Raw genomic sequence first — 22,454 nt, 5'->3', positions numbered from 1 at the left:
ACATCACGTGGTGCTCTGTTTGAACGCGGACAGGCCCGTGTCAGAGTTCAAACCTCTGATCCAAATTCCATTTGTGTTTACCTGGCCCAGGGTGAGCTCCACGCCTCCCAGGTAGTCATCGTCGCCGAGGTCCCGGGACGCGTTGTCGATGTCGTAGATGCCCAGTTTGAGGTTCTGCACCGTCTCAAAGTGGTAGTCCAGACGGAGGCGCTGACTGAAGGACGGGCTGGAGGCGTTCTCGATACTCTCAGTGCGGCCCAGCTAAAATAAAAAAAAAATGGGTTGGTTGGTTGGTTGGTTGACCCTCTCCCTCTCCCTCTCCCTCTCTCCCCTCCCTCCGTCTCTCTCTCTCTCTCTCTCTCTCCCCCCTCCCTCCCTCTCTCTCTAAAAAAAAAATGGGTTGGTTGGTTGACTCTCTCTCTCTCTCTCTCTCTCCCTCCCTCTCTCTCTCCCTCCCCCCTCCCTCCATCTCTCGCTCTCTCTCCCCTCCCTCCCTCCGTCTCTCTCTCTCTCTCTCTCCCTCTCTCTCTCCCCTCCCTCCATCTCTCTCTCTCTCCCTCCTCCCTCCCTCTCTCTCTAAAAAAAAAAATGGGTTGGTTGGTTGTCTCTCTCTCTCTCTCTCTCCCCCCTCCCTCCCTCTCTCTCTAAAAAAAAAATGGGTTGGTTGGTTGGTTGACTCTCTCTCTCTCTCTCTCTCTCCCTCCCTCTCTCTGTCCCTCCCCCCTCCCTCTCTCTCTCTCCCCTCCCTCCGTCTCTCTCTCTCTCTCTCCCCCCTCCCTCCCTCTCTCTCTAAAAAAAAAAAATGGGTTGGTTGGTTGACTCTCTCTCTCTCTCTCTCCCTCTCTCTCTCCCTCCCCCCTCCATCTCTCGCTCTCTCTCCCTCTCTCTCTCTCTCCCCTCCCTCCCTCCGTCTCTCTCTCCCCTCCCTCCCTCCGTCTCTCTCTCTCTCCCTCTCTCTCTCCCCTCCCTCCAGCTCTCTCTCCCCTCCCTCCCTCCATCTCTCTCTCTCTCTCTCTCCCTCCCTCCCCCCCCCCCTCTGTCTCTCGCTCTCTCTCCCTCTCGCTCTCTCTCCCTCTCTCCCCTCCCTCCGTCTCTCTCTCTCTCTCTCTCTCTCTCTCCCTCCCTCTCTCTCTAAAAAAAAAATGGGTTGGTTGGTTGGTTGACTCTCTCTCTCTCTCTCTCTCCCTCCCCCCTCCCTCCGTCTCTCGCTCTCTCTCCCTCTCTCCCCTCCCTCCCTCCGTCTCTCTCTCTCCCCTCCCTCCATCTCTCTCTCCCCTCCCTCCATCTCTCTCTCTCTCCCTCCTCCTCTCTCTCTCTAAAAAAAAATGGGTTGGTTGGTTGGTTGGTTGTCTCTCTCTCTCTCTCTCTCTCTCTCTCTCTCTCTCTCTCTCTCTCTCTCTCTCTCTCTCAAAACGATCCGATCTGATCGATCAGAGCAGCCCTAGCGCTAACTCAAACATAATTGTCACTGATGCCTTTTTGCCACGCCAAAGTGCCAGCGGGTAGCCTACTAGTTAGCCCGCAAGGACAACATTAGTAGCTCATGGGGCTGTTCTAAAAATAGACAATCTGTGACGGCACACTGACGTACAAAGAAGAGGTCAAATACATGAACAATGTTAATATTTCCCTTTAACATGCATGTTTTTTTAATGCACCAAATACACAATATTCAAACAAACAATCAAACATAAAATTGATTGTGTTCAATAGGAAAAAAAAAATTTGTTTAAAAAAAAGGACAGGTTACCTATAGAGCTGTAATTTTGATAATGTGGTACAACAATATTTGTGCTCACAGTTGATCAGACTCTTGATGTCGGCCCATGCCTCATTTAAGCTCATTTTCTCAGCCGGGCTACGGCGTTTTGCATTACATTTGATCATCAAGCTATTAGATGAATTTTGGTTCAATACGTATGACTGTGGATGAACGATTCCTTTTACCTCAGTCCAGCTGTCTTTTCCAGAGCGCTGCAACAGCACACACAGAGGATCCGACTTTGATCCCACGTCTTTGTCCAGCAGGTCCGAACAGGAGACAGTCAGCTCCACCTTAGACACACAGTCCGCCATCTATGTAAAAAAATAAAAAATAAAAATAAACATGCAGAAATTATGCATTTGTCTAATTGTTTGTTTAGTATTTATTGTTTTATCTCTAGATTCGGTTTTGGACACCAAACAATATTCAATGAGTCAGTGACAAAACAAGTCATGTACGTATTTCCCATGGGATATAATTCACGTAATACACCAATGTGGACTTTGAAAAACAACAACAAAAACAATTGTCGTTCACCACATAAGGTTTTCAGTGAAAAACGATTTGTCATGGGGGGGGGGGGGGGTTGAAACGTACGAGGGGAAAATTACAATCATAGTACACACGCCCATTTATATTTCGCAAGCAAGGGAACTGGCATTTTTTACTTTTTACAAAGACACCACATGAAATATATACAAGGTAACCCAACAGCGACGCAAAGGTGAACTAAACATGTGCCAACAATTATGTCATAAACTGGTAAAAGTTAAGATAATTGGGTTTTTTTTTACATCGAGTCCAAGAACTACGGCGTAGTAGCGCATAAACCGGGAACCCGAAAAATTAAATAAAAAAATACTCAGTCAACATGTCTGTACGCGGAGCAAACACGTTGTTACCTGGTTAAACTTTGACATCAGTCTGGATGTTTTTTTTGTTTTTGTTTTTTAAATCCACAATTTTGCCCAAAAGAGACGAAGCCGTAGCCACTAGCTTGGAAAACAGACGAGACTCACACAGGAAGCGACAGTCAGCCAGCCACAAAGTCCTCACTTTGATTGGACATCAAAACCAAAAAAGCGGCCTCTTGATTGGACAAAACAGTCAGTCACCTCCACCCGCCCAACTCGGGAAAACCCTTTTCCGGCCTCAGCCAGTCAGAATAAAAGAGCACCAGAGCTCAACCAACTTAACAGGACATTGCTACTTTCGGGTTTGAAAAATGATGCTAGTCGTGTTAAATTGACAAAATTGACTCCTAGAATCATGTAAAATATTCAAGTCACGTTCTCCGTCGCACTTCGTCAACGTAATGTCGTTTTTTTTAGTTTTTTTTTTTTTTTACATCAATTGCATTTGTACACTATTTGAAGCGTTGCCTCACCAGAAGTGAATTCAAAAACGGTCTTTTAAATTTAGTACTAAAAAATATCAAACAAAGCCTCCCTCACACACACACACACACACAAAACCGAATGTGTTCTAAGCCATTATGTTGAAGGGCAAATACTTGCGCCGGATGCAGCGCACATCGCCAACTTCCGCACATCGCCGCTTTCTTTCGTTCATTTTTTTCGTTCATCAAAGCAAAGGAGAAGTAAAAACACAACACAGAAATATAGAGCAATTGTTTTCTCTCTCAATCAGCATGGTACCTAGAACAAGAAGCATCCAAGGCAAACATCCACTTCTTCCTGTGCAACAGCAACAGCTTTTAATACAGCATGACACATTTCGTCAGTTGTATTTGTCTAATACAGACATTGAAAAAGTCATGGTACTTACATGTCTCTTTGTATTTCACGTACGGATTCTATTCAAATCTCCAAAGCAATTGAGACTGTTCTCGTTTAGACCTTGTTTAATGCATGCCACATGACTTTGAACGTAAACGCATGTCAATAATCAGACAAGATACGTCGAGGCAAATGTGAACATTTTGCATCAAAAGTGACAGCAACATCTCAAACTTAGTAAAGCAATCATGCAGCCACTCATCCATGTGGTCACTTTTCTTCAATTGTTTTCATAACACGTAGAGCTGGACTCTATCAAGCCTGTTGACAATCGCTCAGTCAACCAAAGATTTCTTCAAAGTGTGTCTTTAGTTAAAAAAGGTATGCAGGAGTAATGGGGCCACAACAAAGGGAGAGTACAAGGATAGTAATTCATTTAAGAGAATAATGTCGCAATATTACAAGGATAAAGATGCAAGAGTGAAGTCTGAAGTGGTCTTTTTTTTTCCAGACAAGGGAGTAATATTATCATTAAATGTGTTAAATTATACCTTGACAATATCACAACAAGGCACCTAATTATTTTTGTTTTTTTTATTTACTATAAGCACAGCATAGCCCCTAAATTCACCCCACTCATTACCCTATATTACTAATAAATGAGCTGAAGAGTGGAGAAGAAAATTGGCAGGGGGAAAAAAAATCAACAAATTATCTGGTTGCATAAGCACGAGTATATGAGAAATTGTAATACCTCATACTTTATGCATCAAAATGACACCATTGAGGAGCAGTCTGAAGCCCTGCACAAGAATAAAGCTGTAGTTTTGCGTAAAATAAAAGTAACGAGATAAAGTCTTCATTTACGTGGTTTAAAAAAAGCACATTACGAATAATTTTACAGGAAAAACTATCAAACCAAGTCAAGTCCGTCAGTGAAAACTGAGTCCTACATTTATTATCATTATTTTTTAATGACAATGTTTACAACGTGATTTTCAAAGTGTGGTTTGAGTACCATCAGTGGAAACGCGCTCTCTCTCTATTGCGGAAGAAACACTGGGCTCAGTTGTATTTAACATTTTCAGTGCATGCATTTGCATTTAAGCAGTCTCCCATATTTCTATATTTAAGTGCAGTGTTATTCAAACTGTGCTTATGTAATGTTACAGTAGCTTCCAATAACATAAAATGACGGTTTAGGAGTAAAACCTTTACACCCCCAACCCCTTTTTTTATTTAAATGAACACTTAAGCCAGCAACACTATGAATGTTAATGTTGGTTATGATAGTGGGACTTGGTGGGTTGGGATTTATTTTTATTTTTAAGATAGTACTTGGTGATTGAAGTTTGAACACTATTACATGATAATTTAATGTTAATTTTGTACGTTGAAAAAAAAGAAGTAATTTTCTTAGAATAGTCAAACTTAAATTCAAAATTTTCTGTGGAGTCAAATTTCAGTCCTCTAATTTTGTAATATAAAAGGGGTGTTCTACCATTCATGATTTACAGGAAAAAAATATGAAACACTAAAGCTATATTATACAAAAATGTTCATAATCAGAGAAAATGTAATTTGAGAAAAAAACGTCTGAGAATTGCATTTTTTTTTTTTTTAAACTGTTATTGGCAAATATGTTTTTGGTTAAAATGTCTACTTTAATCCAAAAGACATCTTCATCATCTGTTTCAGTGCGGCCCCAAGACTCCGCTGTTGTTGACAGCTTCAACAAAGAATTCCAAAAGGAAAAATATTATCCAGTTTGGACAACAAGGGCATCAAGACAGCAGCAAAAGTCACTCAATCATGTTAAGACAATGACAAGGAGACAAGAGAGTGGCCGGCTGGTGGGCAAGGAGAGCGAAGGAGAGCGTCCTGTACGTACATCCTTTTTATTAGCCAAAAAAACAGGAGTATGTGCAGAGCATGTTGTGTTGCATCATACAAACACATGAAAACATCCCAAGTCGAAATACGTACAACAAAAATGCTACCCAACTAAAAATGCTACAAACACTACAGTTTACGCGCCTACTTTGTATATGTGTCAACATCATGTATGTTCGGGTATCCAAACACAGCAACATAATCATAAAAACAAAAGAAAAAAATAGCTCGGCCACCAATCTGACATGACTGACATAGAAAGAGGAGACAGTAAATTGTCCATCCCGCTTCACAGCAACACGATGACCTTCGTATGTTCATCAAAATGTCCATACAACAACAACAACGACAACAACAACAACAACAACAAAAAAGCATGTGACAGGTAGGGCTGCAAAATTCAATTAGTTTCAAAATGGGAAACTTTCCATGGGAATTAAAAGAAACCCACAAAATGACAACTTGACCCATATAATTTTTTTGGGGCGGTGATGCCGATATTTGGCAGAATAGAATTGTGATCAATTGGCTGATTAATCAAAAATATATAATTAAAAGAAAAAAATGTTTTTGGTCCTTTAACGTTTTAAACCAAGATAATTACAGGCAGAACATTGGGTGATTTTAAAGTACTTTACCAATTACAGGTAGTTCAATTTAATTTGTTTATTTTAACAAAGACAACTAAATTTTAGGGTATTTGAACGTCAATATCATCGTCTTATGTTGTAACGTGCTAATGTAAAAAAACGGAAAAAATCTAAAAGAGAAAAATAAATCTGCCAATCTTCCAACGATTTTAAGAGCTAATATCGTCCAATTGGTTGGGCCCTAACTAGCATAATCCTGACGATAACGTCCTGATTTCATGCACGGGCAGTGATACCTTGACTTACAAGTAAACCAACTTGAGTTGTTCCCAGTTACGAGCTGTTGCCTCGAGGTGTGATTCTGTGACCACACTTGTATCTCAAATCATTAAACATGCTTCTGTGTTTTTTTTTTTAATATGTATAAGAAAAGCAGCCCTCTATATCATACTTTATAAAAACATACAGTATAAACAAAAAAAAAATTTAATTCAATGGACAGTGCTTCTTCTGACGGCCGTGCTTTGGCCATCTGGAGGTAATACAGTACACGGATACGGTCCCAGTTTCTCAGGAAGTCACAGCAGTACTAGTAATAGCTGATTTTTTTTTTTTTTTTGCAAGGGAAGACAAATTTATGCCTGTGAATAGTTTTATCATCTGCTTACACATTTCAGTTTTATGGCAAAACTGTGCTTTTTTTTTTTAATACAATGCGTAATTTTGTTTAGTTTTACAGTAAACTTCAATAGGGAGTGGCACGAAACCGTTGAAAGCCTTGAATTTTTTTAAAAATAATTTCTGACAATCTGTCAAACTGTTGCTTGTCGTGAAGTGAGTTCAGTTCACTGACGCCATCGAGCGCTCGCCTAAGTCAAAGCAAAAAGGCATCCAACTGACAGCTTGTACCTGGAAACACTAAAAGATGGGTCACTGGTATCTTAAGGCACCATTGCAGTTACATTTGTGCTTCAACGGGACACGTTTTCATTACATTACCTTCAAATTCTCATGAAATCCTACAATTCCAAAGGACAGGAGCAATAATATTTCTAAAATGACCAAGATTCACTTCCCATGGAAATTTTTCAGAAACTTGATGAAAATGTTCCACCTCTTTGCAACTCTAGCGACAATACATAGATGCTTTCTATCATCATCATCATCATCATCATCATCATCATCATCATCGCGACACAGGAAGAAAAGAACAGACATTTCATGTGGAAGAAGCATAACAGCGAAGAGTTCATTGAGTTTGACAGCAAGGGAACAAATTATAACGCGTTTTACCACAACAACAACAACATGTAAAGATATTAGCAACACAGCATGTAGCGGCATTAGCATAGCAACCGCAAATGTGAAACAACCTCAGCTCGAGCACGCGGTTTACACATCGAGGCAGCAACGTGGGCGTTACCATAGCGACAGAACACAAGTCAGCATTTTTCCCAGGCAATTTGTCCTCATCATGACCATCAAGTTTGTGACTTCAAAATGGAACATCCAAGACTTCAAGTGGTTGCTCTATGCTTAAAAAAAAAAAAAAAAGAAGTTGTGTTGGGGACAAAAGATAACATTTATTTACAGTAAGACCCCCTTCACACTGAGACGGTATGAGCTGGTTTGGAATTGGTGGCAAAAATTTGGACCAGATCTTTGGAATTTGGGTTATTTTAACCAGAAAACCACTTGGATATTAAAAAAAAAAAAAAGGTGGAGGGTGGGGGAGCGGGGGTTTGGGCTTGCAGTTTGCGTTTCTCTAGCTCCCGGTACGTGTTGAATTTCTTGCCTAACCAGCGTTGTCCTTATGATGCAAGTTGTGTGCGGTTATGTTGCATTTTTGTTATCACATCACAATTACAGAAACCATCAATACCAAGTAGCAAACGCACAAGTGGCCACTGGTAACCAGTCAACAAAAAGCCAGCAAACTCTCGCCACCGGTACCCAACCGGCAACAGCTCAGCCTGAAAGGGGTACATTTAGAGTCAGTCTGCTGCCGTTGGGGGTCTTGGGGCAAGGGGGGGGGGGGGGGGGGGGGGGGGTCGTCCTAACCCAGACAAATTTTGACTTTGCGTGCGCCAATGGGGCGGTCGTTTAGATCCATGACAGCGGCGGTAGCTTCAGCCGGGTTTTGGAAGGCCACCATGGCTTCGCCGGTGGGCAGGCCTTTGTCGTTGAACTGAAAGCAGATGGATCCAGGAAGGACCTCGTAGCCATAGAAGAAATCCATGAGCTCGTCAGCGGTGACGGTGAACGGCATGTTCTGGAGCTTGACTATTGTTGGGCCGGCAGCAGAGGCGGCAGAATTGCGCTGACTGTTAGAGTTGTTGGGTGCCCCGGGGGTGGCCAAGAGACCCTCTGGGCCTGGGTTGAAACCAGGAGGTCCACAGGGAGGCGCTCCTCCTTGATGCCCTTGGTTGTTGTTGTTGTTGCTAGCCACAGGGCCGCCTCTGTTTTGTAGACCTCCTCCTACTCCTCCGCTTGGTTTCCTGCTGTTGTCAAAGGGCACCAAGCCTCTCAGAACCTCCTGACCGAACGTTGGCCCCCCTGCCACGCCGGGTCGAAAGCCCGGTGGCTCCAGAAGCGGAGCTCCGGGAAGACCCGCGATGAGCGGCGGAGCGACGGAAAGATTGACTTCACCAAGTCCTACTGCCAATGGCGGGATTGGAGGGGGTCCCACTACACCATTTCCGGGAGTAGAGAATGGAGTGACAAATGGGGAGCTGTTGAGATTTCCCATAGTGCCTCTTAGAAAGTTAAATTCCTCACCGCCAATGCCTGTAAAGGGATTCATCTGAGGCTGCTGTGGGACCGCCTGAGACTGAAGGTGCTGGCCCTGCTTCTGGGTCTGCTGGTTCTGGTGTGGATTTCTTTGGCCCCTCTTGTTTTGGGGTGGTGGGTTCCTCTCAATTTCCTTCATCTGCTCAAAGGTCACCAGGTGAACGAACGCATCACGGCCATTGAGCTTCTGGCGGTGAAGTCTTTCCGTTTTACGGGCGTCTTCCTCGGTCTGAAGCTGGAAGACCGCCTGGCCTAAACCATTGCCGTGGGTATCGGTCAGAACCTTCATTGTGTCTTCGTAAAGCCCGACGCCCTCCAGGAAGGCCCGGACATCCTTTTTGGAGATATTGTAAGGGATGTTGGTGATATGTGCGCAGTTCCTTGGTGTTTTGAGGCCATCCTGGTTCCTGCCGTCGTTTGTTGCATCACGCTTACGAATGGAGTCAATCTTTTCTAGCATTCCCTTGTGGCTGATCGGGTGTACTTGGATGAAGCGGGAGCCCATGTATTGCATGTGAGAACCCAGCGCAGTCTTGTAATCCTGCTCCGTTTTGAACTCCAGAAAGCCTTCTCCTGTGGCTCGCCCATTAGGGCCGTAGGCGATGAACATAGTCTCTTCCATCACGGACAGGTTCTTGAAGAACTCCTTGATCTGTTTTTTGTCAGCCTCGTAAGGGAGGCCCTTCAGGTAAACACACAACTCTTGACGATGCGGAGATCTTGACCTCCCTCGCTGATCCCGGCCAACGTCGGCGGCTTGACTACGCCGCTGGTGCTGGTCTTGTGAGAAACTGTGCGGTTTCGCATTATTTTGAGAAGTCAGGCCCATCGTGCTGTTATTGAGGCTGGCCCACTGCCTCTCCGAGCCCGGGGTGACCTCAATGAACCTCTGACCCATCATGCCGCCACCCCGCTTTACAGCTTCAAAGCAATCTTGGGGCAAGAAGAATTTGACCATGGATCTGCCGGTCGGACGACCTTGCCCGTCTCTCAACAAGCGCACTCCGTCCACTCCCAGACCCCGGAAAAAGTCCCTGATCTCCATCTCTGAACAGGTGAATGAGAGGTTCTGCAAGAGGACATACAACTCATCTGGGTTTGACACACCGATTGAAGGGGCTGTAGCTGCAGCAGCCTTCATGTGAGCCTGAAAGCCCAGAGACGCAAGAGGGGTGAGGGGGTTGAACAGCATCGGGTTCGGGCTACTGAGGGGGAGGCCAGTGGAAAGTGTTCCGGGTGGTGGCATGGATGGGTTGAAAGGCGGCAGGGAGGACATGTGTGATAGGTGGGACATTGGCGGCACAGGAGGTACGTGGGAAAGTTGACTGACGGTCGGGACAGGGGGTAAGGACGACACGGGAAGGGGAACTGTGGGCAACGTGGACATTGTTGGCATGTTGGGCATGGGTGCGATGAGCGGAGGGCCTGCATTGAGAGATGTCAGGGCCGTTGTCATGATGGGGGCGGCGTTGTAGCCATGCGGAAAGTTGGGCATCAGACTCGCCAGGCTGGCCGCCGCCGCCTTGTGAATCGGAGTCTCCTGTGAGGAGCTCGCCGTTACCACCACGGGCGCATTAGCGAAACCGGGGTTTCCATGGCCACCACTTCTTCCCGCTGAGGCCGACTGTATCGTGGGTATGGCTGCCACGGACGTTTGGCGATTAGCCACCGTGGGTGTGGCGATCTCAGCCGCACCCGTGCCGCCCTCAAACCTGCGCCTGCTCAACTCGATCATATTCTGCATTTCCGTCTTGCTGCTGAGCAACAATGACACTTTGGAGCCCTTAATGGACCCACCTGTGCGCATCATCCCCAGCCGAGCGTCCTCGTCGGTGGCAAAGACAATGAAGGCCTCGCCATGCTCGCCACCCACGATGTGCACGCCCCCATCAGGGATGGTGAGGCCAGAGAAGAAGTGTCTGATGTCCATGGTGCCGGCCACTATGGGCAGACCTTGAAGTCTGATGACTACCGCCATACTGACAGCTAATCAACAGGCCTACAACCTGGGGAGAGAGCAACACTGCCGTCAGATCAGGAGCAAAGAAGACCAAACCCGTGGTTTCCAGATGCACAGCAAACATGGCATGACATTTTATTCCAAAAATATGGAATGTTTTGGGATCCTAACCAAACATTTGGAAACCACCGATTCTGTAGCGAGGAATTAGGGGTGAAGGTGCAAATCGTTTGCAGAAGAAACTCCAAGCCCGTCTTTAACACTTGAATTTAGAGTACTACGAGGAGAGTAATGAGCTCAAGCTTCCAAAAACAGAATTAGCATCAGGCAGTGACAGTTTAAATTTTTACACAGAATGTCCTATCGAAGAATAATTTTAGCAGAACACAATCAACAGTGCATGAAGACAGGAAAGACCTACAGAGGAAAAGCTCTCCAAAACACTGACTAAACATATCTTAGTGACATAATTTAGTCAATTCAAAATGTATGAACTTCATTTCGACCTCTCAGCATAGTCTTCCTCAGTACGCATTTTCCCTCGTAATAATACCTGAACCATACTGGCCCACTATCGAGCAACCTTCGCAGTAGTACAGTATGGTTGGCCGTGTAGGGACGAGCATGATGCAATCCTGTCATTTGATCGGCTAACAGATGGAATGTAAAACAAAACAAAAACAAAAAGGCACCATTTCAAAAGCAATACTGTGGAGTCACGCTTATCTTAAAAATGGCACCACTGAACTTAAGGCTCAAAATAAGCAGTTTCACATCACAGTTTGCGAGTCAAAATGAGCATTTTGCGTCAAATATATAACGAATAGGAAATTGCAGATTTTTTCTCTTGATAACTGAACAGCGGAAACAGTCCCCCCCAAAAAGGCTTGGGCAAGCCATTTCAATTTTGTCGACATGTTTCAAGGGTTACTTGACTCATTTAGCCATTTTCAGCAATAACAAGTTAATATTGTCTCAAATCAATTTGATAGCTTTATTTTTCATGTACAGTTAATACCTTTAAAAGCACATTTTTTTAAAGGTATTAACTGTACATGAAAAATAATGAAATTCTCAAATTAATTATATTCTTAATCAATGTAATACCTTTAAAAAGCAAATTTTAAAGGTATTAAGTGTATATGAAAATTTTAAAAAAGGTATCAAATTAATGATAGACAAACTGTTAACTTCTTACTGCTGAAAATGGCTAAATGAGCCAAAAACCCCTTTAACCATTTCAGGCGCGATTTTGCCATCTTACTAAATAACAATAACATTCTCATTTTCATACACATTGGGAGGCGGGAGCAAAAACACACACTTATTTTATTTGAATTAAATATTCTAGATATAATGTGAGGAGATGTAACTGCTAAAATAATGAGCTAACATGCTAAAATGTGCCTTGTATATATTCTTGGCTAATGGCTAGTTAGAAGAAGAGAAACTAAAATGACACGATTCAGCTCACGCCATGTGGAGTTCCCCGATTAGTATACAATGAAGGGCGCCTGAATCCCATCCCAAGCAAAAATGTGTGAGCACACCAAAAAAGGGGGCCAGGTAGGCCTGCTCGAAATGTTACCCGCCCAGCTACTTCACTTTGGAGCTCCGATTTGATTTTCGATCAACTATTTTTGCAAAACCAGGACAAAGTGACTGACTGCAGGAATAAGGCAACCGCTACCTCTCTTGGGATTGTCCGTTTCTGTAAAATGTAAAAAAAATAAAAACACTCAACAAGCAATAACTCATTTGCCAAAGAAGTATTGAGTTTCCTTAAAAACAGATAAACCACTGAAATAAACCATTTGTCAGATTGTAAAAGGAGAACAATCGCTATATGCTACTCAACTGGCCACGTAGTTTCAGGGTAATACGGGCACTCTGACGGACACTTTGACAACATTTAAAAAAAAAAAACAAAGCAAACCGCTTTCCCTCAGAACTACAAATGTGTGCCAAACATTTTCTTAATCCTAACAGGCAGCAAAGGTTAGCAACGGCAACATCATACAATCGTAATTCCCACAACAGCATAGCACTACACAGCGATGCGGACCCCAGTGAAAAAGTGACTTTTTTTTTTCCAAACACATCGGAGCACATCATGGACCAAAGCGACACAATAGCATTAAGTCATTAGCATGAGCAAACAACCACTCAGCAAAATACCAGCAGCTCAATGCAAAATCTCAAAAGCACGCAGCAGCGCTATGAAAACATGTTGAACAAGATCCTCATACAGAACACAGCTCAAGAGCGCCACCAACCTGATTCAGCAACACGTTACACTCTCGAGCATTTTGAATTTAGAGGTCATAACAAATCACAACAATTTAGTAATCCTGACTACTCGCGAAGGATCGGAACAAAGTATTACTGCTAATAGTGAAGGAAAAAATTTATTTGTCTTAAAAATATTTCTAATTAAAACAGTGGTACCTTGACTTACCAGTAAACCTGGTCAAAAATATTGATTAGTCAGGGCGTCACAATACTCCTCCCATTCAATCTCGATTAAGCAAATCCTCTGAAATGATTCACCTCCTGCCCAGCGGGGGGTGCTTTACATGTGATTCGAACGGTATGAAGGTAAAAAAAGAAAGAAAAGAAAAAGGCCACCGCTCACACACTGACTTACCGCCGGCCAATCCGACTCCAGCTCCAGACATCGCTCACGAGGCCAAGCCCCTTAAAAGCACACATCCAACACACAAATACTACAACATAGAGTAATTACACTTTATACAAAGTATATTTTCTTTCATTTTTAAATAATACTGTTCTATTTTTATTGATGACAAAACCATTTTTAAAAATTGTGTTCTTGACAAATTTTGGGAACAAATTGTCATTTTACATTATTAAACTTCTAAGTCAGGTTACCACTGAATTTGTTGTTTAAAAAAAAAAAATTATGCCTAGAATGCGTGTAGACTTGCATGCAAAAACTCTTAACATTCACGAACAACCCGAAGCAAATTTGGCTCCTCCCTTGACAAAAACCTCATCTCCCAGTCAGGATTGATCACGTCCTTGAGAACAATGCCTATTTTAACAGGTTTATGGCGCTATAAAAGTGTTGTAGAACGAGCACAAAAAAAAATGGGGAGCTTTACAGGAAACTAGGGCAGACACCAATAGAAGAATTTGTGACTCACAAATTCACAGCCACATTTCACCAAGCACAGATCAATTAACAAAGTGGAAAGTAATCCATACATCTTGATCTCTGCGAGTGTACCGAAAGGCAAGACTGGTACAACTCTACCTGGAACTAAACACATCAACATGAACAAAAACAACTTGTGCCCCTTTGGTATCAGCTCAACCAACCAAGGAACTTTTTCTGGTCCCAGCCGGTACCACCAGTGGAAAAATCATTAGCAAGTCGAGCTCAGCCAAGCTGTCCATATGACTATTTTCTACTCACTGCCAACCTAAATCATTAGGTACCTTTATGTGTTTAAGTAACCTGGACTTCTTGATGGTAACGTGACTTAAAATGAACAATCTTCAGCAAAACATCTTCGGGAACAAACCAGAACATCCTTTGAGTGGGCACCAGACCAAAATACATCAACCAACAAGCACTTCCAGTCTAAAAAAAAAAAAAAGACAAGGGGAAACAACCAGTGTAATGAAGAGAAAAGCTTCCATTGTAAATTGCACAGAAATCAGCAGACAGAAGAAAGACATTGTCCTTTTAAATGTCCAGAAAAAGCACATTCACAAGACACAGCAGATCATTGGGAGCACAGCCAGCAACTAAATTGATGAGCTCAGCCTCAAAATGCAGCAAAGATGGTCAATGTGCGTAAACAGACACAATCCAACTCATTCCATACTCATATTACATACGCTAAAATAGCAACCTAATAGGGAAAGTATTTCGATCATTGATTCAATATGAGGGTCAACTCGTCACAACCTCCTTTTAATGGCGGGTGTGACGTCACCAGTCCTGTGCTATGCCAGAAGCTTAAAAAAAAAACTCCTTCACACAAACTCGTTCCATCACTAGTTTACACAAAACGACACATTAACGCAAACTATTCAAACAATAACAACAACAAAAATTGTGTATTAGGTATTGATTGGTACTCATTCACTAATAACATACCACCCCGAACGGATTTTTATTAAACTAAGGATAATTTTAGACGGTAAGACACCATTTGGACTATATAATACAATATAAAAATTATTATATGCTAGTTCACAGAGAAGCGCATCAACGTAAACGAGCAGGCTACGCCCCACTAGCCACTTAGCTGTTTACCAAACCTGCTTTGTGTGTGCGTGTGTGTGAGGACCAGAGTCGCCATTTTTCGGCGGCTTGTGTTATAAAGCTTTTAGCATTTTAAGCAGGTCGTCTCTTCTGGGAATTCTTACCGAGGATTCTGTCAACTAACACACTCAGGTTTGATTCATGCACGGACGTCTTGGTTGCTCACTTCCGCCTCTGCAAAAAAAGGTTTTGGAAAAAGCAAGCTAGCAGAGACCGCGGTGGCTGCACACGAAATGTCGGTGAAAACAACGCGATATCTTGCACTCATCGCGAGAAGGTGACGTTGGCGAAATGCCCCCATCTACCGGCGAATAAGGAGAACTTCGGACGCAAAAACCAAAAAACGCAGGCAGTATAGTTGCGAAACAGACTGATTTGACTCCCGCAGTATGTGACTGGACGGAATGCTTCGAACAATGTGAATATATTTCCACTAATTAAGTGAAAATGGATTTTTTGCTCTCCGGCAGAATGAAAAAGTCACAATTATATAGTCTGTCCAAGTGGCCTTACCGTAGCTTCCGGTGCGGATCTGGTTGCCGGATGCGTTTTGGGTATCCACTATCCTTGGCGCTTTCCACACGTGAGTTAAGAAACACACACGACGTTTCGTGTTTTAAATTGAAGAGTGAAGTGCGGAATGAGACCAGCGGCTATATAGCAAGTAAAGGTAGGTCAATATTGTGAAGCTACATTTAGACCATCGCCATCCACCGTTTTTCGCTTTCTTTCGCGTTAGAGTAAAGCCCCAGTAAACAACCTAGCATAAATAACATAACTTGTAAGTTCTTACGAGTTATACTAATATGATAGCAGTCTCGTAGCTTTCACTAACACTGACTTACTTCAGATATAAATGTAGCGATATTACGTGTATGTTATACATCATGTTTTATCTTTTAAGAACCATCAAGTGTCAAATTAAATTCGGAAGTAAATCTTTATTTAGCTGCCTTTTTCTGAAAACCACTGTGAGCAACCCGTCCTGCGCTTCCCCCCCCCCCCCGACTGTTACGTCACAAATGGGCTAATTAACGTAACCACGCCTACACCGAGTTTCTCAGCCACTGACATGATCAGTTAGGCTGGCTGAAGTTAGGGAGTGAATAAACCCATTTGATGGTGGCTGAAGCACTTATCATGCCATATAGTCAAAAGGTAAGCAAAGCTGCAGTGTTGTTGGGTGCTGCGATCACTCGCTGAAACTAACCACAACCGGGCTCATCATTGGCTGATGAGGGCTGGCACACCACGAGACATATCCGGCCCTAAAACGAGACAATTTTACCATGACAAGAAGCAGCGAAGAAAAATGTCAAATTCTTCATCCTTGGGGTATTTTGATGAATGTATGCAGCAGACATTTTGTTAAGACCCCTGACAACTGCTTTGGTTTCTTCAGTTAGAGCACTTCCTGTTTTCCACATGACAGTAAGTTAGACACCCTTCCTATTTCCATCCATCCATCTTCTTAACCGCTTAGTCCTCACAAGGGTCGCGGGGGTTGCTGGAGCCCATCCCAGCTGGCTTCAGGCAGTAGGCAGGGTACACCCTGAACTGGTTCCCAGCCAATCCAGGGGACACAGAGACGAACGAACAAACATCCACACTCAAAATCACACAATTTAGAGCGTTTAATAAACCTGCCATGCATGTTTTTGGAATGTGGGAGGAAAACGGAGTACCCGGAGAAAAGCCACGCAAGCACGGGGAGAACATGCAAACTCCACCCGGGAAGGTCAAAGCCCAGACTCGATCTCACGTCCTCTGCACTGGGAGGCGGACGTGCTAACCAGTCACCCACCGTGCCGCCTCCTTTGTATTTACCCCACAAAATATATAAGTTATGTTTCAAGTTTAAGATTGTTGGTCCCAAATGTTTTCCAAGTTATGGAAGAATGCAGGTTTTATTTTTGCGTTTTTGTTTAAAGATGCTGAATGATTCCGAGGCTGCCGAGCTGCTCTCCTTCTTGACGCCAGCGACGCGGCCCGACATCAAAGGCCACACCACCAGCTACATCCTGGGCTTGTCGGGAAACAGGTGGGTGATGTTGATGATGATGATGATGATGATGATGATGATGATGAAGAAGCACAACAATCACAGTGGGTTTTTTTTTTTTTTTTTTTTTTTTTTTTACAGAGATGGCTGCCGCTTCCTCCGCACCAAACCCGACTTCATAGCCGCTCTTTTCGCACTGACGTCCGACCCGTCGGTCGCCATCGCAAAGGACTGCTACCACATCCTCATCAACCTGTCGGCCGACGAGACTCTGCACCAGGTAACGAGCGGCAATCCACGCCGATGCGTGCTGGGCTTCATAAATATTGGGACATCAAGTCAATAACAATTCTCACCTTTTTGGCTCCAAACACCACCACACGGTGTGTTTGAAATAAAAGAAACTGCAAATTTGTGCTTCCCACATTGTAAGGGGACACATTTATTACACTCTATATTTTGTCTTTACATTCTCGTCTATTATGTTTTTCTAAATATTTTATAGAAAATTTGGCATTGTATTCAAACGCAACTTTTCTTCAATAAAAGCACAAAGAAAAATAAAGCGTTGTGTGTTTCTGGTCAGGTGTTGTTGACAGACGTCGGTGTGGTCCCCTCACTGCTCAAAAACCTCAAGGATCCGCAGTACCTGTTTTCAGACCAGATCTGCACCATCCTGTCCAACCTGACTCGCCACGAGAAGACATGCAAGACACTCTTCAAGGTACGCCGGGACCCGACTGGATCCTTCCGCTTGGATGACGTTGCCCGTGAGACCAATTATATTTGCAATGATTCATTACACACTTTCCAAATTGTCGCAATCAAAACCAAACCTGTTCTCCAGACTTAAGACTAAACCAGACTAACTTTTGACTAGGCCGCACTTTAAACTACAGGCCAGATATCAGATACAACCACTCTTTATATTAGACTTTACAAAAGACCGGACTTTAGACTAAAACATAGCAGAGCAGACTTAAAACTGGACTACATCCCCAGACCCTGACAGTCTGACCAGACTTCAGACTGGGCTAGACTTTACATTTCGGACCAGACCAGAATTTAGACTCAGCCATACTGGACCAGACCAAATCATATTTCTGACCAGACTTTAGACTAGGCCAGACTTTACAGTTCAGACCACACCAGACTTGATATTAGACGTTAGGATAGACCAGACAAGATTTTAGACAAAACCTGACATTAGGCTAGAATAAACCAGACCAGTGCGGAGCAGATATTGGATCAGACCACACTTTAAACTTCTGACCAGGTCAGATTTAAGACTTTAGATTAAACCAAATTTTAAACTGTAAACCAGGTGCGAAACCAATCAAGGTTCGAGTTTAGAGTAGGGGTGTGAATTGCGTAGTACGTGGCGATTTGATCCGTATCACGATTCATAGGTCACGATTTGATGCCGATTAATCCCGATTATTGTGTTTTGTTTTTTACTGTCCATCCATCCATTTTCTGTACCGCTTGTCCTCACAAGGGTCGCAGGGTTGCTGGAGCCTATCCCAGCTGGCTTCGGGCAGTAGGCGGGGTACACCCTGTACTGGTTGCCAGCCAATCGCAGGGCACACAGAGACGAACAACCATACTCACAATCGCACCTATGGACAATTTGGAGTGTCCAATTCACCTGCCATGCATGTTTTTGGAATGTGGGAGGAAACCGGAGTACCCGGAGAAAACCCACGCAAGCACGGGGAGAACATGCAAACTCCACCCAGGAAGGCCGAAGCCCGGACTTGATCTCACAACCTTTGCACTGGGAGGCGGACGTGCTAACCAGTCAGCCACCGTGCCGCCTGTTTTTTACTGAAATTTAGAAAATACTAATCAGTAAACTTGTACATGTACACGGTAAGATTTGTATGAAAATGCATTTATTTATCTGAAACGAGAATTGCGCCGTAATATCGCGATATATTGCCGAATCGATTTTTTTTAAAAACACCCCTAGTTTAGAGGAGACCAAACTTTAGACTAAACGAGACCAGACTATAAACTAGACCAGACTTTGGACTCTTGTGTGTGGCGGTGCCATGGAACTATATTCACGTGAGTAGAGGCGCTTGCTTCAGACAAAAGTGCTTTGTCAACACCTTGTGGCATCTTTAGGCAATTACAATCACTTTTAGACGGGGGGATCATTTACTGGTGGATTTTTGCTACCGGCAGCGCTCACTTTCTATTCCCCACCAATAGTATGGATGTATGTAGATATACATGAAGAACTCAGTCCTTCACCAATGTAAAGTGTTCCGTTTTGCGGCAATACGGATCAACAACAAATATGCAAATGAGGAAGTCTGGCAAAAACTGCACGATGAATAATGGACACGAAAGTTCGGGATGGAATGCAATCCAATGCGTTTGTTTTTCCAGTTGCTCCAGGAGGAGGTTGGCCTGGCTCGGCTGGTGGACATGCTCTGCACGGAGGGTTACAACCCCCACGCCAAGCTGCACTACCTGGCTCCTCTGCTGTCCAATCTCACGCAGATGCCCGACGCCAGACGCTTCCTGATGGACCGAGACCGGTCCGTTGTGTCGGCAACGCGTTAAGCCGCTTTTATGCATTTTGTGGAAGATTCAAATCTTTTACCAATGTAAAAAAAAAAAAATTACAGTCTCAGAAATGTACTTTGGTACCAATTAACGGCTTTTGCAATCATTTCAATGGGGGGAATTGATTTGATTTGTGTGTTGCAGGTGTGTGGTCCAACGCTTGTTGCCCTTCACACAATTTCAGGCGTCGGCGGTGCGGCGTGGCGGAGTCGTCGGCGTCCTGCGCAACTGCTGTTTTGACTACGGTGAGGTTTTATAAAACCCGTCGTGAGAGATGGGGAAATTTTTAAAAAATCCATCCATTTGTGCAGCAAAGACACGCCCACTCTTTTTGTTTTTTTTAAGAGATAGTCCACTTCAGCCACGTTCGGCCGCTAACTTTTTGGGTAGTAAAATTTCAAAGTAGCAGAAGAAACTGAATGTTCTCAGTTGTTGTCACATGACCACTCTCCTACAGCCAATCACGAGTGGCTCCTCAGCAACCAAGTGGACATCCTTCCCTTTCTGCTGCTTCCGCTGGCCGGTCCGGAAGAACTGAGCGAGGAGGACAATGAAGGTTTGAGATCTGACGTGTAGGGATAGACCGATTGTCAGCCGGGCTGATTATCGGTGCAGATAGTTGGCATTTTGACAAGTATCGGCATCGGCCTTTTTACAAATCTGAAGGCCGATAAAGCTGGTATCTCACTGAGCGGGGAATTTCAATTCAAATTTTATTTCACTCTTTACAATAAAAGAAATGAAAAAAGAAAGAAAGAAGTAAAAATTTCTGCCCCTGATCAACATTAAAAAAATAAACACAAAATGAATGACAGTGATGCGAACGTAGCAAATTGAGGGTTTTCATCAAGATTTGTAAGATGTTCACAGTCAGATTTTACATTTCGAACGTATTCAGACACATTTTCACTGTCTGCGAAGATCTTTTGAAACCTTTTACGATCCCTGTCGAAAATCCCAAATTAGCTACATTTGCAATTTTGCATGCATTTGTCGCTCAGTGAGAACTTTGCATTTATGGTTAAATTTCCACTTAATAATGCATGATACCGACACTGAACGCTCCCTACACTTTGTATTTTTAAATATTTAAAAAATAAATAAACTAAAGAACGTATGTTGACATTTTGGGAAACTTTAGAGAACTCTTAACTTGCTTAGTTTTTAATTTAGCTTAACACGTGCACCCTGGAAGCTCCCTGCAAGTTTTGTTATCATTTTCAAACAAAGCTTTCTATTTTTTACATCAGGGGCGGCAAACTGCGGTCCTCGAGGGCCGGAGTCCTGCAGGTTTTAGAGGTTTTCCCTACTTGAACTGCAGCTGATTCCAATTAACAGGCGCGTTATCAGGCTTATGCAGCGCTTGCTGATGAGCTGATCATGAATCAGCTGTGTTGAAAAAAGGGAAATGTCCAAAACCTGCAGGACTCTGGCCCTCGAGGACCAGATCTCGCCAGCCCTGCTTTACATGTTAAAAATGAAGAGAAAAAGTATTTTATTATTATTATTTATTATTCTGACGGTAATATTTTCTCTTTTACTGTAAATTAATGTCGGCCTTCTTGACTACTAATAATCGGTATCGGCCCTGGAAAAACCATATCGGTCTGTCACTACTGATGTGTCACAAGTATGATGAGAACGAGGATGATGATGATGATGATGATGTCATGGTGATGAAGGTCTGCCCGTGGACCTTCAGTACCTGCCGGAGGACAAGACGAGAGAAGAGGACCCCGACATCAGGAAGATGCTCCTGGAGACGCTCATGCTGGTAACAATCAAAACACAGCAGAGGTCGCAGAAGTACTCGCATGTTATACTCAAGTAGAAGCGTAGTTACTCGTAATCAAAGAAAAGTGGTGCGAGTACTGATCCAGCTCCTTTTTCTTAAGTAAAAGGGTTCTTGGCATGCTCCGCCCGTGTTCTTCTCGCTCACATCAATGTCAACCTTGTAGCTGATGGCGACTAAAGATGGCCGACGGACTCTGAAAGACAGGAACGTGTACGTCATCATGAGGGAGTTCCACCGCTGGGAGACGGACCCCCGAGTCACCACCGCATGTGAAAAACTGGTGGAGGTACGTTGAACCTTAGTTAGACGGGCCCAGACTTTAAAAATTCTGCGGCTATTGAATATTTTTTTATCCCATCGATTAGTCAAGTAATTGGTATGCAAAGTGGTAGAGACGCTGCCATTTTTTGGATCTTTTCACTCCGAGGATGTGACGCATGCTCACCGATTCCCGCCTGCTTTATTAAGAAAACGAGAAAAGTTAGGAAATATTCAGCAATGACAAGCTTCGTGTTCAATTTCATTACAAGCCACATAATAAACCAGGATTATAAATGTTGTCATTTTCATGAGCCGGCTCTCCTTCACATTTCATTCGCAGCAGGCTGGAGACGGTTTTTGCGCAACATGGCGGCCTCATTTACATCGACGAATCATTCGGTTTGAATGCTTAATTCCACTAACACAATATTAATCAGCGCACCGGTCGTCCCATCTGTAGGTGCTGATCGGGGACGAACCGCAGGAGGGCATGGAGAACCTGCTGGAGGTCAGCATTCCGGAGGACGTGCAGGAGAAACTGAAGGAGGCCGACGCCAAGGAGCAGCAGGAGCTGGAGGCCGAAGAGGAGCGGATACAAAAGCGAAGAGGAGAAGAGGAGGAGCAGACACACACCAGGCAGGAATAAGGCCAATTATGAAATATTTTCATAAGCACGTTTTTTTTTTATGTCGTGTGTGAAACTGCACACTCAACTTTATTGGTAAGATTGTATTCGGCAGTGGACAATTACGACAAATAAAAGAGGTATTCAGCCATTTTCTATA

At 43.7% G+C, this 22,454-nt stretch overlaps 3 protein-coding genes across 5 annotated transcripts in view; 1 reads left to right on the top strand and 2 right to left on the bottom strand.

Annotated features, from left to right (window-relative positions):
- cpne1 (copine I) overlaps window positions 1–15,286 on the bottom strand; it is a 21,995-nt gene extending 6,709 nt beyond the window's left edge. Inside the window, exons 1-3 of one of the 2 annotated variants that reach the window (XM_086086061.1) lie at window positions 15,139–15,286; window positions 1,948–2,076; window positions 82–261 (exon numbers count right to left, since the gene is read on the bottom strand). In XM_086086061.1, coding sequence (XP_085942187.1) covers window positions 82–261; window positions 1,948–2,076 — 309 coding nt within the window. In that variant the 5' untranslated portion in view covers window positions 15,139–15,286. Of the gene's footprint in view, window positions 1–81; window positions 262–1,947; window positions 2,077–2,667; window positions 2,816–15,138 lie in introns of those variants that run through there. The other variant, XM_086086060.1, reaches the window with a different exon arrangement.
- On the bottom strand, window positions 8,022–15,274 carry rbm12 (RNA binding motif protein 12). The gene is made up of 2 exons (XM_086086059.1): window positions 15,139–15,274; window positions 8,022–10,783 (listed from the first exon to the last, which is right to left on the bottom strand). Exon 2 carries the CDS (start codon window positions 10,753–10,755, stop codon window positions 8,044–8,046), a length of 2,712 nt encoding a protein of 903 aa, XP_085942185.1. The 5' UTR covers window positions 10,756–10,783; window positions 15,139–15,274; the 3' UTR covers window positions 8,022–8,043.
- Window positions 15,069–22,454, top strand: hgh1 (HGH1 cochaperone). 2 transcript variants are annotated; one of them, XM_086086064.1, is made up of 10 exons: window positions 15,069–15,617; window positions 16,966–17,075; window positions 17,178–17,316; window positions 17,623–17,760; window positions 19,434–19,585; window positions 19,758–19,858; window positions 20,071–20,169; window positions 21,296–21,387; window positions 21,572–21,694; window positions 22,130–22,454. In XM_086086064.1, exons 2-10 carry the CDS (start codon window positions 16,966–16,968, stop codon window positions 22,313–22,315), a joined length of 1,140 nt encoding a protein of 379 aa, XP_085942190.1. In that variant the 5' UTR covers window positions 15,069–15,617; the 3' UTR covers window positions 22,316–22,454. The 2 variants fall into 2 exon arrangements, with proteins under 2 accessions (XP_085942190.1, XP_085942189.1); XM_086086063.1 differs by having other exon boundaries at window positions 15,072–15,704.

This window comes from Leptonotus elevatus, chromosome 10, assembly GCF_054856555.1.
Source record: "Leptonotus elevatus isolate MCC_2025b chromosome 10, RoL_Lele_1.0, whole genome shotgun sequence".
NCBI lineage: Eukaryota > Metazoa > Chordata > Actinopteri > Syngnathiformes > Syngnathidae > Leptonotus > Leptonotus elevatus.
This window is presented reverse-complemented; position numbering and strand designations above follow the sequence as displayed.

Coding starts and splice junctions, on each gene's coding strand:
- hgh1 (XM_086086064.1), top strand. CDS start 16,966: ATGCTGAATGATTCCGAGGCTGCCGAGCTGCTCTCCTTCTTGACGCCA. Junction 17,761..19,433: donor CATGCAAGACACTCTTCAAG/GTACGCCGGGAC, acceptor TTGTTTTTCCAG/TTGCTCCAGGAGGAGGTTGG. Junction 21,695..22,129: donor CATGTGAAAAACTGGTGGAG/GTACGTTGAACC, acceptor TCCCATCTGTAG/GTGCTGATCGGGGACGAACC.
- rbm12 (XM_086086059.1), bottom strand. CDS start 10,755: ATGGCGGTAGTCATCAGACTTCAAGGTCTGCCCATAGTGGCCGGCACC.